The 16,000-nt window shown below is 43.3% G+C and overlaps 1 protein-coding gene across 1 annotated transcript; it reads left to right on the forward strand.

Moving 5' to 3' along the window:
* The first annotated feature begins 210 nt into the window (after positions 1-210).
* Positions 211-9,353, forward strand: DNAAF6 (dynein axonemal assembly factor 6). The gene is made up of 7 exons (XM_058814292.1): positions 211-444; positions 1,137-1,245; positions 3,550-3,613; positions 4,753-4,858; positions 6,742-6,838; positions 7,633-7,718; positions 9,218-9,353. The coding sequence occupies exons 2-7, from the start codon at positions 1,150-1,152 to the stop codon at positions 9,351-9,353; spliced, it is 585 nt and encodes a 194-aa protein (XP_058670275.1). The 5' UTR covers positions 211-444; positions 1,137-1,149.
* The last annotated feature ends 6,647 nt before the right edge of the window (positions 9,354-16,000 follow it).

Here is a 16,000-nt window from a genome sequence, read left to right on the forward strand (position 1 = left end):
GGTAGCGGAGTGAGGGACGGGGGAGAGACCGGAGCGAGGGACGGGGGAAGAGACCGGAGCGAGGGACGGGGGAAGAGACCGGAGCGAGGGACGGGGGAAGAGACCGGAGCGAGGGACGGGGGAGAGACCGGAGCGGGGGACGGGGGAGAGACCGGTGCGAGGGACGGGGGAGAGACGGAGCGGAGTGAGAGATCGGAGTGAGGGACGGGGGAGCGACCGAGCGGAGTGAGAGACAAGGGACACCGGGCCGGGTTGCGGGACACGGGGTGCCGGACAGGGGACACCGGGAGCCGAGGGAGCCGCTGGAGCTCCCTCGGGAGGTTTAGGTTGGTGTCTGGGATGATTCTTCCCCCAGAGGTGGTCGGGCACGGGAACAGGATCCCCCATAGTGGTCACATTTCCGAGGCTGGCGGAGTGTGAAGAGCATTTGGACGGCACTCCCAGGTATTGTATTATTATTATTTTCTGCCCCTGATGAGGGGAGAGAATGATGTATCTGATTCCATCTTATCAGAAGGGTAATTAATTACTTTATTATACTATATTATTCTATATTATATTACACTCTGTTACATTACATCTAAACTGAATCTGCCAAGCACTCAACCCTGCACACGCTGCCCAGAATCTCGTGCCTGTCCCCCAGCAGTCCCGACACACACACACACACACACACCTGGCCCTGACAGGCCAAGGAAACAAAACACCATCACTGTGGGTAAACAATCTCCTTGTTGCATTCTGCTTTGGCACAAACACAGGCACAGCAAATAAGAATTGTGTTTTCCCTTTCTCTGAGGTTCAGAGAATGTGAATCCCAGAAATATTCTTGGGAAGAATTGTGTCTTGCTTTTCTCTGTGAAGGGAAATGTGGTGATACCCAGGCACGTGCTGGGGTCGGCCTGTCCTGCACAGGGCCAGGAAATCCTGATGGGTCCCATCCCACTCAGCATATTTTTGATTTTATGTTCCATATTCTTTGATTTTATGTTCCATTTTACATGTTTTGTCATCACACACACAGGAACTTGGCTAAACTTTTCCTTCCCAAACACGCAGCAGCAAAATTGTGCTTTGCAGGCTGTTCCAAGCACATTTGGTTCCTGCTTCATCTGCCACTTGTTTTCCCTGCACAGGTGAGCAGTGACTATGGATTTGGACAGCATGTTCTCAGGCTCTTCCCTGCAGAGCCTTGCCAAACTGCTACGTGATGCTCCAGAGGAGGATGATGATGATGATAATGTGGTGAGCCTTTCATGAGAATTGCTGCTTCTTTTACATATTGTGCCATAGCCTTATGTTGTTAATCAAGGAGAAGCAAATCTCTTTTTCTTCAGAGTAAAAGCACAATGAAAACTGTGGTGGTGTTCACAGGGGTCCCAGGATGAGGGAAGAGATGAGAATATTGACTCCATGTTTCAGAAGGCTGATTTATAATTTTATGATATATATTATATTAAAAGAAAATTACATACTAAAACTATACAAACGAACAGAAAAAAGGATTTCATCAGAAGGCTTGAAAAGAATGGAAAAGAATTATAATAAAATCTTGTGACTGACCAGAGAGTCTGAGATAGCCAGACTGTGATTGGCCATTAATTAGAAACAACCACATGAGCCAATCACAGATCCACCTGTTGCATTCCACAGCAGCAGATAACCATTGTTTACATTTTGTTCCTGAGGCTTCTCAGCTTCTCAGGAGGAAAAATCCTAAGGAAAGGATTTTTCATAAAATATGTCTGTGACAGAAAACCTTAGAAGGTTTTGGTCTGAGTGAAACAGCTCAAGGATCCTTTCAGAGTAACAAGCTCTTGAGAATGAGCAAAATGCCCCAGGAAAACAAGGAGACATTGTGAGCACCACATGTGAGTGAGGTTTAGTTTTTCAGCCTGAAGGAAAAGAGAACATGGACTTGAAAGAGCTTTAGATACTTCAGATTTCCCCTGCTTTTCCCTGAACTCTGCTGGAGATGAAGGCAATTACAACCAGATATGAGGGGAAAAATTTGCTGCTCAGCTTCTGAGTAAGGACCAGAATATCCAGAGGCAACTGAGTGTATTAATTGTGTATGTCAGGCATTGAAGAGCTGCAGAGATAATTGATCACTGAAGTACAACTGGTGTTTGGTGGTTGTAAAATAGGGAAAGGGGAACAATCATTCTAAGGTGCATAATCTGAATGAATAATTGGAGAAATATCTGATTGTGTTCTTCTGTATCAATTCCTCTCAGGAGCAGATGAAAATCTCAGTGTTGGGAGAACATGCATTATTCCTGCAACATGCAACACCTGATTTTATCCAGGCCTGCCTGTGTGCTGGGAAGAAATATTCCCAGGAGCCCCAAAGGTGGCAGCAATGTAGAAGGCCTCTGTGAAGGCTCCAAACTTGGCCAAGTCAGAATTTTTAACAGGTCATATTATGACATGGATAACAACAACAACAACAACAACAACAACAACAACAACAAAAAAAAAAAAAAAAACCAAACCAAAAAACCAAGCAAACACACAACAAACCCACAAAAACAAACAAAAAAACCCCCAAAAAACAAAAAGAAAAACAAAAAATCAACAAAAAATCCCTAAAACAAACAGAAAAACCCCCAAACAAACAAACAAACAAAAACAGATAACCAAAAAAAGAAAACCCAAAAACCAGATAACAAAAATGGAAATGCCTGAGTGTTCCTCCAAGTCATTCCTCAACAAAGAGCTGACCAGCCCCAGTAATGGCAATCCAAGTGATATTTGGGATAAAAGGGGTGCAAATCCCTTGAAGTTTTATTTCAGTGGTTTCAGATGTGATCCTTCACACCCCAACTATCCTCCAGCTGTTTAATGCCTGCATTTTAAACCCTGCATTATTGCTGTACATCTCTGCAGTAAACATCCTGATTTTAAAAGGAATTTGTTTACATCTTATTAATAAAATGAATGACACTTCAGAGACAGAAATGGAAAGTTGCCACAAGAGATGTCAATTAAGTCTGAGTCAATCTGGGTAAATTGAAATCTTTATTTTGATTTAATTTAATGCTCTGTGCATATGAGGCACTTTTATTGAACCAAGGAATCTTCATATATAGAGAAATGCCTCACTTTGGCCTATTAGCACTAAATTGATTCATAATTAGAAGAAAATGTTCTTGTCTCATGATCTCTACAGTAAAAAGCAATCCAAGTGCTGTGATGGGGCTTTCATGTAGCACCCTTGGTTTCCTGTAATATTTTCATGGCAGGCAAAGCATGGAAATTTTGCCAAAATGCCATGGAAACCAAAACTCACAAAGCACATCTGTCTGTGTGACTGGGCTTCTGTGAGTCCTGCTTCAGCCCAGTGTGTCAAGGTCACTTTCTGCTGTGTCAGAGTGAAGAAAAGAGAATTTCCAGTGGTTCACTCATGAAACTGTGGGATAATGTGTTTTCAGTTCTATCAGGGGTTTGTTTGACCTTAGATGATGTGTTGTATTTACTGACATCATTGTTGTAACCAAGCTTGGCTCTATAAAAACTGATTTAAGATGCTCTTGCCTTTCTTTGCAGCCACACTGTTCTGTTGGTGCCATGACTCCTGGGAGTGTTGGACCAGTCAAAAAAGAGACCACCAGTAAGGAGGAGCATTTGTGTGGTTTGGCATTCAGTCTCATCTACAGTTCAGCCTTTTTTTAATTTTAATTTAAAATTTAAATTTTAAATTCTGCTGAATTTACAATTCAGTTACAGCAAGCTGTAACAGCTATAAAAGAAGGGTCAGTGATGTTTGAGATGGGCATAGCATGACATTCCTTACAATTACACTATAAAATTATTCCTTTCCTGAAAGTTTAACTCTAAAACATGCAAAGAGGAGCAGAAAGGGCAATGCCAGAGCAGCCTCCAGTGGAAATGATAGCAGTTCAGAGCACAGCCTGGTCAGGGGCTGCAGGGATCATAACTGAGCAGCAAAAGCTCCATATAAGAACTCAGGAAAGACAGGAAGGCAGTTTTGGTGGAGACTTGGCAAAGTTAGTGTTAAGTTTTTTTAGAGCTGAGGTTGTCATATTATTGAGCCCTAAGAAAGGCCAACAAGGGCCAGGGTGAGTTTTGCAGGAAAGGAACTGTGGCAAATAAAATAGATTATTTTTGCTTTTATTGCTATCCAACAATAACCAGAGATTCTACTCTAAAACTTTCAAGTTTCACATTTACCAGCTTACTAAAAGAATGTTTTTCTATGCAGGACAGACATAAATCATCCTGTTCTGCCCAAAAACTTTCACGTGTATCCAGCACCTTGTCTGGGCTGTGCCCAGTAATTAATGGGAAGAGCTGGATTTCTGTGTGAGGAGGTGATCCTCTAGTGAATGACTCTGCTCACTGAAAATCTCCTGTCAGGGGGCTTGTGGAAGATTAGTATTTCATCCCTCTACACTTTACTGATTTTGAAGTGCTAGATATTATATGCCAGAAAGGAGGATTTCCAGGAAATAAAGGTTGGGTAAAGAAGATTTAAGTGAAAGGAAAACATCCTCCCTCTGCAAATCCTCATTCATAAGAGAGTAAGGTGAAGAAGACTGTAATCATTACCTAGAATGCTTTTAATGCAAAGATTTTTCTAAAGCCTAGAAATACTTTTCCAGGCTTTAGAAAAGGCTTTTCTTTCTTTTTTTTTTTTTAATTCTTGAAAAATATTCTAAGCTTTCAGCAGCACTTGAGGAACAGAGACATTTCAAAATGTGTCACTGAGATTTTTCTCCTCACTCACAGGTACTTTTCAAGTGAAATCTGAAAACAAGAAAACCATTTGGAATACAGAGGAGGTCCCAGAAGGATCTGAATTTGATGACACATGGGACCCTAGAGAAAAACCAGAGTAAGAAAGCTGAGACTGCCTGTGTGGGCTTCACATGGCATTAATGGAAATGAGACTTAAACAGCATCTGCAGCCATCTGAAAAGATTGTGTCGTGCAAGAAGAAAGATATCAGAGTTGCATCTAAAGCAATATGTGAAGAATGGTTTTAACCCCTCTCTTGAAATCTTCTGATCTCAGAACAGAAACTTAGTGTTGGATTTTCCAGCATAAGTTTATGTGCAGTGTCAGTTACTTGTATAAAGTGGGATTAGGAGGGGAAGTAGGTCAGAAAAACGATTTATTAACTTTAAAATATGCCATTTGTGTGAAATACCTGCTTTTTCCTGCTGCAACTGAGCTGCATCCATTTTTCCATACTCATAAATTCATAAAGTACTCCAATGTATATTTGCATTTCAAAGATTTAAGCTCTTTAGAGACAAATAGCACTGCAGAAGGAAAACTGTGTGCAGGCAATTTTGAGCTCTTAAATCTTGTCACTCAATCTTAGCCTGTCAAAGCACAACTTGAAACCAGAGGCTTTTCCCTTGCTCACAGAAAAACAGTAGCAAAAACATTCTTGAAATTAGGCATGTGAGTTGGAGTTTGTAGAGGTCAGAAAGCCCTGAGGGTCAGTCCATAAAGCAGATTTTGCATTTCCAATCACTGTTTCAATGTCCTGAAGTGTTAAATGCTGGAGCACATGGCCAGTAGCCCATGAAGCTGCACATTGTGCACCAGAATCTTCATTTTTTTCTGCATGTAAGTCAGGACATGAGGAGTCCAATTTCCCAGTTAAACACAGGACCTGAGACCCACCTTTCTAAAAATGAGGGTTTCAATTTCCCAGCTAAACACGGGACCTGAGACCCACCTGAGCAGAGACTCAGCCTTTCTGAAAATGGGGTTTTCAATTTCCCAATTAAACACAGGACTTAAGACCCACCTGAGCAGGGACTCAGCCTTTCTGAAAATAATTTGGAATTCACCCTCATGCACAGTTGTCCCTGAAATGGTCACTGTCAGGTACAGAACACGCTGTCTGTATTGTGGACACAGAGATTTTCTTGTGCTGTTCTTTGACCCTTCCCCTCTGCAGTGCTTCTCCAGCCTCAAGCACTTCTGACCCTTGTTGCACAGATGAAGAGAGAGAATATAAGTCTTTACAATAGTTCATCAAATGAAGCAAAGAAAAAGTGCTAAAAGGAAAACAGATGGCCACAGAGGTGCATCCAGAGCTATTAGACACATTTGTCACTGACTTAGGAATTATTACATATGCAGATGCACACTGGAGATGTGAAAGATTTTCAAACAGCTTAGACAAGTGATCCACCCCAGTAATTTTGCTGAATTTAGTAGGAGTAGCATATGTTATAAATACAAATTCAGTTTTCCTTTCCTCATTCATTAATTACCAAGAGCAAGGGAATACGTGATTCCACATTTTGTAGATGTGAAGAAAAAGAAAATAAATGCTAGCTGAATGCAAAGCTACAGTCTGGCTTAAGAGTGCAATGCTCAGGCTGCGAGAATATGCTAAAGGACAGAACAGAACACATGTAATTGTGGCATCTCCCTTTTCAAATCCATTCCCAGGAGTTTGTGCTGTTTGACTTGCTGATAAGCATTAGGAAGCATTTCCTGATCGTACCAAGGCTGGTTGGGGAAGCAGAGGCAGCACAGTGAGAGCTTTGGGAGGTGGAGTGAGTGATTTTCACCTGTCTTCCAGCTGTCCCAGTCATGGCTCTGAACAGAAACCCAGTGCAGATGGATTGGAGCCTTGAAGGGAGACTGCAAAGGAGGAGAGGCAGTGTGAGGAGGATTTAGAGTCCTCTGAGAATCACAGTCTCCTTCAGCCTCCTGCTCCAGAATTCCTAGGCAATGGCTTCTCTTTGGCAGGTATGAGATTTCCTTCAAGCAGCACGTGGGAACAGAGGATGTCTTCTTTGGGATGACTGGGAAAGATCCCTCCACTGCCTGCTGTGAAGATATAGTGGTGAGCTGAGCCTGGAGCTCTGGTCCCTTCTCTGTGCTCTCTCTCTGCCTTTCCCACCTCCCCATCTTTCTGAGGGACGGAATGTAAACACCAAGTTCCACTGCTGCCTTTGACTGACCTCCTGTAGCACTATCTCGTGGTTCTCAAGGCATTTTGAGATGGCATTTACACTTGCTAACCTGAGGAACTTGTGTATCTCCTCAAGGACCAAGTGTGCTCAAGGCAATCTTTGCAAATGCATATGCCCCATATAAACTTAAAGAGAATAAAATGTAGCTCTAAGATGAAGTTTCATCTTGGACGCACTTTTGGAGAGGAGAGGAGCTGGGAAGGAGATTTTTTTTTCATCTTCCTGCATTTTTTACAAGCTGTGTGGGCTAGCAAAATGCTACAATACTGACAGCCTTTAAAGTTCCAGCTATCAGATCCTGCCTCATCATTATATAATCAAAGGCCTCCCTGGTTTCTGAGCTCCAGGACAGGTAGAAGTGCTGTGTTATCTTTCTAGCAGAAGCAAACTGTCCCTGCAATGCACAAAGCCCGAGGCTTTGCTGAGTGTTGAACACCTGTCAAGCACATTAGCAGCTCAGGAACTGGAAGAGAATAGGATATCAATACACATCACTAAGCTATTGAAAGCAGTCATTATCACTGTCGGATTTGCTCTGATACAAATTACCTACTCAAAACGTTGCTCTTTGATACTAGCATTGAAATATTCATGAAAATGAGCTCTTTTATGGCTTTTAGGGCAACATATGTAATCACAGCTTTACCTCTGCCCATCGTTTCAGATTAAAATCAAGCTGCCAGAGACCAAGTACTCAGACATCACATTAGACATCCAGGACAAGGTTCTTGACCTTCGAACTCCCAAAAAGTAAGTGCAGCACAACTGATAAAAGTACAATTAATATCCTGTTTGAAATGGGGTTTAGCCAAGCTTTTAACTGCAGTCTGTGTGGAAAGCAAAGCTAAAGATTGTACTATTAATAATTGCTTGTGAAAAATAAATACAGAAAAACCACTCATAGTCCATCCATAGGTGCACAATCTGCTGGCTTTGAATCTGTGATGCTGTCCAGTAAAAAGCTTTGGGACAGATTTTGGCTACTTAAACAACAAGTATCAGGGGCTCAAAACACCTGGCAAAAAGCTGCCCAAGATCTTGAAAGACTTAGTCTAGTATTCCAAAGCACTAATTTGTACAAATGCGTATGACTGAAGGTAGTAAAAAAGTGCAGATTAATTTTCAGTAGCTGAAAGCCAAATTATGGACATACCCAAGCAAAAATGCAGAGCTGGAAATGTTACAAGGTTTTCTAAAGAGTTTTCCTTTGATTTTTTTAATAGGGCTGTTTCAAGCCTACAAAGATAACTGATAATACACTCTTGGATTTCTCAGTCTTCCTCCATCTCTCCCTCAGTGTGTAATTCCTCTGCCTGAGATTTCCTGATAATTCCCATGTCTGTTTTGCTCAAAGTCCTTCTTCACAAAGGCTGTTTTTATAAGAAACCTTAATCCTCTCTGGGCTGACTTGCTGCACTGAATGGGGTGTGGGAAGATCTGTATGAGAATAGCTTTCTGCAGATGAATTCCAGGAGCAGGCCATGGATTAAGGCCTAAAGAAGTCCCCAGCAGACTAACTATAGAAAAGCCTTTTTTCTCTGCCAAAACCAGGCAAAATCAGTTACCCTGTGCTTGGTTTTAACCCAAGGATGCAACAGGAGTGGAAGAAGGTTTGGGAATGTTTGTTTTGAAACTGGAAAATTGGGAGAAATAATTGTTCAGCTAATGACTTGCTGAACCTATGGGCAGTAAAAGAAGGAGCTTAATGCAATGCTGCAGATGTAGGAAAACCTCAGCATCCTTTTCCTTTTGCAATTCTATTTTTTGGTGACTCAGATCTGCCATTATCTTCTCAGTACCCAGCTGTCTCTAGTCACAAGCCTAGCAAATAAAAAGTTCACCATAAATCTGATGGTTGCTTGGGTACAGCCTGAACCAGTGCTGCTTTCACAAATATAAGTGCAAGTCTCAGTATGAGGGAAACAATCAAGATGTCAAGTTCTACATACTGAAAAACTTTATTCTCCCATAGATGGGTAAAAAGACTCCAAGCAACTGCTTCCAGCTCTGTAGTTCTGGGGCTGCTCCTAAGCCAGGCTGCTTTTAAGTGATAAAAATATTTCAATATTTCTATCAATATCCAGTTTTGCTGTGCATGAAGTGTTGCAGGAACCCCATCACAACAAGGAGATTTATTGGGATAAGATTCCCTGCCATACTGACTGAGGAATTGCAGGAGTAAATTGCAATGATTTCTCAACTGCTCACCTGGTCTGAGACACTGACATCCCCTGTGTCCTGTTTTACAGCAAGCTGCTGCTGCACCTCCCCTACCCTGTGAACAGCAAGGAGGGCAGAGCTCGTTTTCTCTCTGAAGAGGAGATCTTGGAAGTCACCTTGAGAGTGTCAAGGAAGTTGGATTTCATCAATTTTTCTGATGGGTAGAAAGATAGAGAAAGTTTGCAAAAACTAATGTTCTAGTTTGAAGGCTTTTGGAAACCCAACTTGTTCTGAAATAGTAGATGGCTTCCCTTGAGCAGTCCAGGGAATGTCTCTGGAGAAATGAGTCAGGAGGAGCACAGCACCACAGCTTCTAACAGCTGATGCTGTCTGACCCTCACACTGCTCTGGTTAACTTTCTGCTTCCTGCAGTCTGGAACAGCCCCTGTGAGTCAGAAAGTGGGAGATTTCAATTCAAAAGCCACAGGAAGCCTTTGTGTGGTCATGGCTGAGGTAGCACAGTGAGGCTCAGGACAATGTCTGCTGCTTTGGTTCCATTCCAAGCCTTGCAAGTGCTACTGTCCTTGCTTGGTGTCCAGTGCTGGGACTGGGGCCAGTTCAGAATCTTCTCTTGCCTATTTCTTGGTGAGGAGATCATTCTGCAGGGATCCATACCCACACCTGAGGCTCCTTTACACTGGCAGAACAAGTTAACCAGCTATAGTTGAGTTGCTGAACATCTCAGCTCTTTTGAACAGGTTATTGACAATTTATGGTTCAGTGTTGTCTAGTCATCTGCTGTCCCTGCACCTATTTCTCTGATCTTTCTTGATTAATAAAATAATAGGTTCTAAGGAACAGTTCCAGTTATCTTTGAGTCTGTCTTCTCTATATTATGCTCTGAGAGACCTCATAAAAGTTGAGATAAGAGGAATTTTGCATAACAAAGGTTTTCTCACAGGGCTGAAATGCTGCAAAATCTGTTCTTTGGCCTTCAGGTCCAGTCTGGAGATACAGAGTTGGGTAACCAGGCTGTTTCTCTCAGTAGCTGCTGGGCAAATGTATAAATTTAACATTGTTAGTCCTGCAGGAAGCAAAGGTACTTGCTCAATGATCAAAGTGGAGGGGAGAAGCAGGCCCATGTTAATGGCACACTTAACCAAAAGCCTGTGAGTACTTTCAGAGCAAAATGGCTTTGAGTCCTGCATTCTTCTGGGGTGAAGTAGAGGAAAATAATTGACCAGCTAGGCTGCAGACAGCAGCCATGCAGCTAAACTTGTGGCAGGCTGTAATGAGAAGATGGAAACTCCATGATGGACTGCAGACACTGTGTTTAAAGGTGCAGTCACTGTATGTTTGTAATCCACTGCATTATAACTCCAGGACAAATTGGGCTGATGTCTGGACATTTCAACCCCTTCCCTGAAAAGTGAACCATTGCTTGGGTCAGAATACTCCTAATCAACTTCTGCTGTAGCCTTAATGCACTGGAAAGCAGATAGTTCATTTATGATTCATCACAAGCTAAGAAATATGCTGATAACACTCAGGGGCTACTCCAATTGGTATCTGCTTAAGCTTCCATAAATTAGATCTGAATGTCTCTTATTCCAAAGCTGTGGTTGAGCAGGACAATGTGGATGCATGAGAAAAGGCTGACATCATTCCTCCTGACTCAGTTTTTCCCTCCTGTGCTTGCCAAACAAGCTGTTTCTTGGAAAAAGGTTGTCTTTGTGGTCCCTAGACAATATGCCGCTTCATTTTTGCATTTCTTATTCACATTACAAGAAAAGTGGAAGATTGACCAGTATTGATGTGCATGTGAGGGTAACATTTGTCCAAATTAATTCAGAATATCCATGGCAAGGTACAACTCTTCTGAGCCCTACTCCAGTGCTCTATCCACAAGGTTATATCGTCTTTATAATTGGCAGTAGTAATTTACTAAGCCTTAAATCATCAAGCTCTGCTTAATTTAATGTCAGTGTTTGATACTGAAAACAGTGATGAGTCTGGCTCATTGTGCCTCCCTCCAGTGTTAGTTTCTTATGGAAATGAGCATATGCCACACTGGTATCCATATCATCATTTATCTCCAAATATTTTTTAACCTGAGGGCATTTTATCAGCATTCAGGAGACAAAAACCTGAGGTAAGTATGTTCTGTAAGAAATAGAAAAGGGAAATACAAATTTGTACTGCTTAGGAGGGAGGTTGTAATGTGATTTCTTGTACCTGTTGGCCACTCTCTCTGTGCATCCCCCTCCAGGCTCCTGTAGGTCACCCATGATGGGGAACTGGCAGGTTGGTGACAGTGGATAGGAAAGGGTGATGTCCTGGCAGGGGGAGGCTGAAATCACAGAGTGAGGATAGAGGAACACAGGGCACAAACTCCTGAGCAGCCAGGCTTTGTGTGTTCCACTCAGGACAAGTTCTGCTGCCCTTTTCACTGGAGTAGGGACACTGCTCTGGGGGTGGGCAGATTGCTGGGCTGGTTGGATCCTCTGCCTGAAAGCACCACCATCACCTGTAGTGCCTCTCACATCCTCACTTCCTTCCTGTCAAGGACAAAGAGGCTGCCCTGGGCAAAAGTTTGAGTTTTGGGGTTTGGATTTTTCCATATATCCTCCCAAAACGACTCACAGATTGTCAGAATTCCCAGAAATCTGGAGGCTACTGCCAGCTAAAAGGGTTGACCTTTTTGCACGAGTTTGAGGGCAGCTTTGCTTTGCTGAAGTAGCACTGGCAGAAATCCTCCAGGAGGGGAACCCCCTTTGCCTCTGAACATCAACACTGATGTGGAAGTGCCTCTCCAACACCTGCAAGCATCTTAATTAATCAAAATTATGAGCCCAGTTAAACAACCCAGCCATTAAGCCCCAGCCATTAAGCATCATCAAGCTTTATTTGGTTCCCATAAGAAGCAGCTTGATTAAACGTATTACAGTTAAGTGGAGGGCACTGCAGATGTGGAACTGAGATAGAGGCTTGTTTGCAGCAGCATCCCAATAAACTGCAGGTTCTCATCTCACCTTGTCCACACATTCTGCCCTCCAGTTGTGGTTGCAGAGCCACCACCCCCATTTTGATTTGTGTCACAGACATCTTTTATGAAAAATCCTTTCCTTAGGATTTTTTCTCCTGAGGAGCTGAGAGGCCTCAGGAACAAAATGTAAACAATGGTTATCTGCTGCTGTGGAATGCAACAGGTGCATCTGTGATTGGTCTCATGTGGTTGTTTCTAATTAATGGCCAATCACAGTCAGCTGGATCAGACAGAGAGTCCAAGCCACAAGCTTTTGTTATTCATTCTTTCTTTTTCTATTCTTAGCTAGCCTTCTGATGAAATCCTTTCTTCTATTCTTTTAGTATAGTTTTAATGCAATATATATAATAATATACTAAATCAAGCCTTCTGAAACATGGAGTCAGATCCTCATCTCTTCCCTCAAACTGAGATCCCTGTGAACACCGTCACAGACTTGTTCCTGCCTTCTCTCAGAATGATGGTGGTGTGCTAAAATACATGGCCCAACTCACTCTCTGAATTTCACCTCTTTTCATATTCCCCTTTGTCCACTTGCTGCCCTGGGGCCAAGACACTTGCCTCATTCTATAGCTGCAGGAAGAGAAAACCCAGATGAGTTGCTCCATGTAAACGCCTGAGATAGTGCAAAAACTTAAATTTAGATTCTTCCCTTAAACCTGCAGGCTCTCATTCTCATCTTCCTCCAGGTCTGCTGTTGATACCATCACATACCCCTTCTGTTTGTCTTAAAAGACTACTTCATTTTTCTGCTGTTCAGTTTGAAGTTTGCATCCAAACTCTGTGTACTTCTTGCCCTGTGTGAAACACTGCTTTATCAGTTTATCCTTCCCTCCAGACCGAGTTTATCTAAAATGACTGAGCTGTGCCTACGTGTACAGACACATCTGTCTCCCTCCTGCTGCAGCAGCTCCTTTTCAACCTGCTGCTGTTGCTGTGGACTCACCCTCTGCTCTGCAGCACCTGCAGCCTGGATTCCTCCTTGTTCCCTGGGATCCCCTTCAGGAGCTGTTGCTACAGATAGGCTGTGGTCCTGGCTCCAGGGAGGGTGCCTGGAATATGCTGGGGGCTGGTTTGTTTTTTTCCTGTGATCTTCACAAACAGGAGATGATTTTTCTCTTGGTATCTGTCTTTGCTGTCTTGGTGTTTCTCTTCATTCTGTTTTCTCCTTCGGGCAAAATTCACTTTCAGGTTGTGATGAATTCATCAGAGGATGGTGAGCAGCATCTCTCTTTTTCCCTTCCCATCACAGATTGTTTGTTCTGTGCTCTTTTCAGGAGACTCTGATCTCTTCTCTCCTTTCCTGAGTGCTTTATCTCGCCTGATTGTTCTCCCATTAGGACATTTCTCATCAGAGCCTCCTGGCAGGTTGCAGTTGGCATATCTGACCCTTGCTGGATGTGGGTGAAGGGTGTGATTCATTTCCCTTCACTCAGATCAGAGCTGGTGAAGAGCTCTGTCCTCCCTTGATGTGTCACCTGTCTGAAGGGGACACAAGCAGGAGCACCACAGCAGAACCTGGAGGGTGTAAAGGCACTCCTAGTGAAGGACCATGGTACAAAAGCAGCAGATGCTGCAGGCTGTCAGGAGTGTTGACATAATTGAGAGGCCTCTTGAGCCCTTGCTTCAAAGGTAGCCACACGTCCCCAGTGGGATCTGGTCATAAAGAAATGAACCAATTCAGAAAAAGTCAGAGTCATTCAGAATTTCAGCCTTCCCCAAGGCCTGAAAAGTTTCTCTCTGCTTCCTGATGTGTGTCCCCACATCCCAGGTGAATGCTTAAAGAAGGTTTTGAAATCCACTCCAGGGCAACAGTGACACAGGCAACAGAGGAATGCCTTTGGTTCTGGAGTACTTCTCTCAATCCATGGGAATCTTTGATCATTTGGGGCTTTCTCATCTCAAGGCCTCCCTTTCATCTTTTTTCTCTGCCTCCACACACTCATTTCTGAAGAGAAGATCATAGAAAGCTGCCAGAATGATAGCAGCTACTGTCCACCTCCAGTCCTTAGAGACCATCTCTCTTTAATTGGGTGTCTCCTTTGTGCAGCTCAGCAGCCTGCAAACTCACTTCTGATGCTGATCAATATTTTTTTTTAACCATGCCATTTTAACTTGATGGTATCACAACCCAGCAAACACTTCCAAGAGTGCTATGCTGTATTTACTGAAACAATTCTCTGATTCTATTTGGCAGACTGTCTCCTGCAGCTGCTGAGCAGAGAGAAAAAGAGCCACACACCTCTTCTGGAAAACTCTTGTCATGTCAGAAAGCTGTGTAAAAAGGAACAGGATGGGAATGGAGATGGACACAGCTGATTTTGTTAACTCAAGTGATGTGGGCAAGGCAGACATTTGCCAAACAGATTAGGAAATGTACAAATGCAAGCACCAATACTTGAGTTGAATACTGTGAGCTCTGGGTGGGTTCCACCCCTGACAGGGGCCCAGGTAATGAGAGTTTAACACCCCTGGGGATTTCTGTGACTGGGAACCTGACCCAGATTCCTCTACTTATGTCCCCAAAACTGCCCTTGGGGGGCACTGGTGACAAATATAGAGGGGGATGAGGTATTGACTTCACCTGGGATAGTCAGCCATACCTTTTCTCACCTGAGCTGAGCCCAAGGATTCCATCCAGGATGAGGTAAATGGTGAGGAGCAGCACTGTGAGAAACTAGATGAGCCTTAAACTGTGTTTAGGGCAAACTAAATGGTGGGTGTGGATTGAGAAGCTGAAAGTGAGGGAATGATGTGAACTGGGCAAAAGCACAAGTGGGAGAAGAAAGACATGATCAAAGTTTCTTTAAAGCCACTGTGTTGAAAGGGAAGTTCAGAGCAGCCAGCCACCCTGAGCTCAGGGCTGATGAGACACCTTTGTTAGAATGTCACCAGCACTGAAAATCCTGTGCCAAAGGAAGCTGTGGGAAGGGGACTGTGCCTGGAATAGCTATGAGGTCTCCAAGAGGGCCTGGACACTTGAGTCATGGAGATTTATTGGGCTGGGAGCCTTGTCTCACTCTGGGGGTCAGACTAAGGTGGCCCATTGCAATTACTTTTATCAACAGCAGATGAAAGGGGAATTGGTGTTGGGAGTTCATGAACCCTCTCAAATGCTCCCAACAGCCTGAGTCTCTGTGCTGTCCTTGCAGCACCTATTTCTGGGTAAGCAGGGCTGTGTGTGCAGTGCCTGGGTGACAGATTGCTGTGCCCCGACCTGGAACAGGGGATGTCACATCTCGTTTTAGGCCTACATGCATATGCATGCTTGCCTCCATCCTTTTCCCTATTTAGAGCACCCCATGCTTTTCAAAAAATAAATAAAAATAAAAACAAACAAAAACCCCACCCACAGAAATAAACCCAAATAAATACCACAAGGTTCTGCTCTAAGACCAGGAGGTAAATAGATAAATGAGGGCATTAGAATTGTTCTTATTCTGGAGCTACCTTCAGGCCAGGGGCAGGGCATCCCTCAGATGAAGGGAAAAGTTTCACAAAGATTCTGCAAGGTTGTCTTGAGCCAGTGGATAAGAGGGCTGAAGGTGATTAACTGCTTGCTGTGATACAGATGCTGAATGAAGAGAATGGCTGCAGTAATAGAAAACCCCATTTCTGTTCTCTTGCATCATGAGTTCCCAAGTTTATGCTCAGTGAGTTTATTTAAATTGGACCACTGCTTCTATTTGGAACTAATATTCTTGTTTTCTTGAATAAAATGTGTTTTCCAATGTTGTTTCCGTTCCAAACCACAGCCAAGCAGCATCTCAGTCTACTTTCTTAAATCAAGAGAATTGTTTATGTCCTTGGGAGCTGGCATAATAAC

The sequence above is a fragment of the Ammospiza caudacuta genome, chromosome 14 (assembly GCF_027887145.1).
Source record: "Ammospiza caudacuta isolate bAmmCau1 chromosome 14, bAmmCau1.pri, whole genome shotgun sequence".
Lineage (NCBI taxonomy): Eukaryota > Metazoa > Chordata > Aves > Passeriformes > Passerellidae > Ammospiza > Ammospiza caudacuta.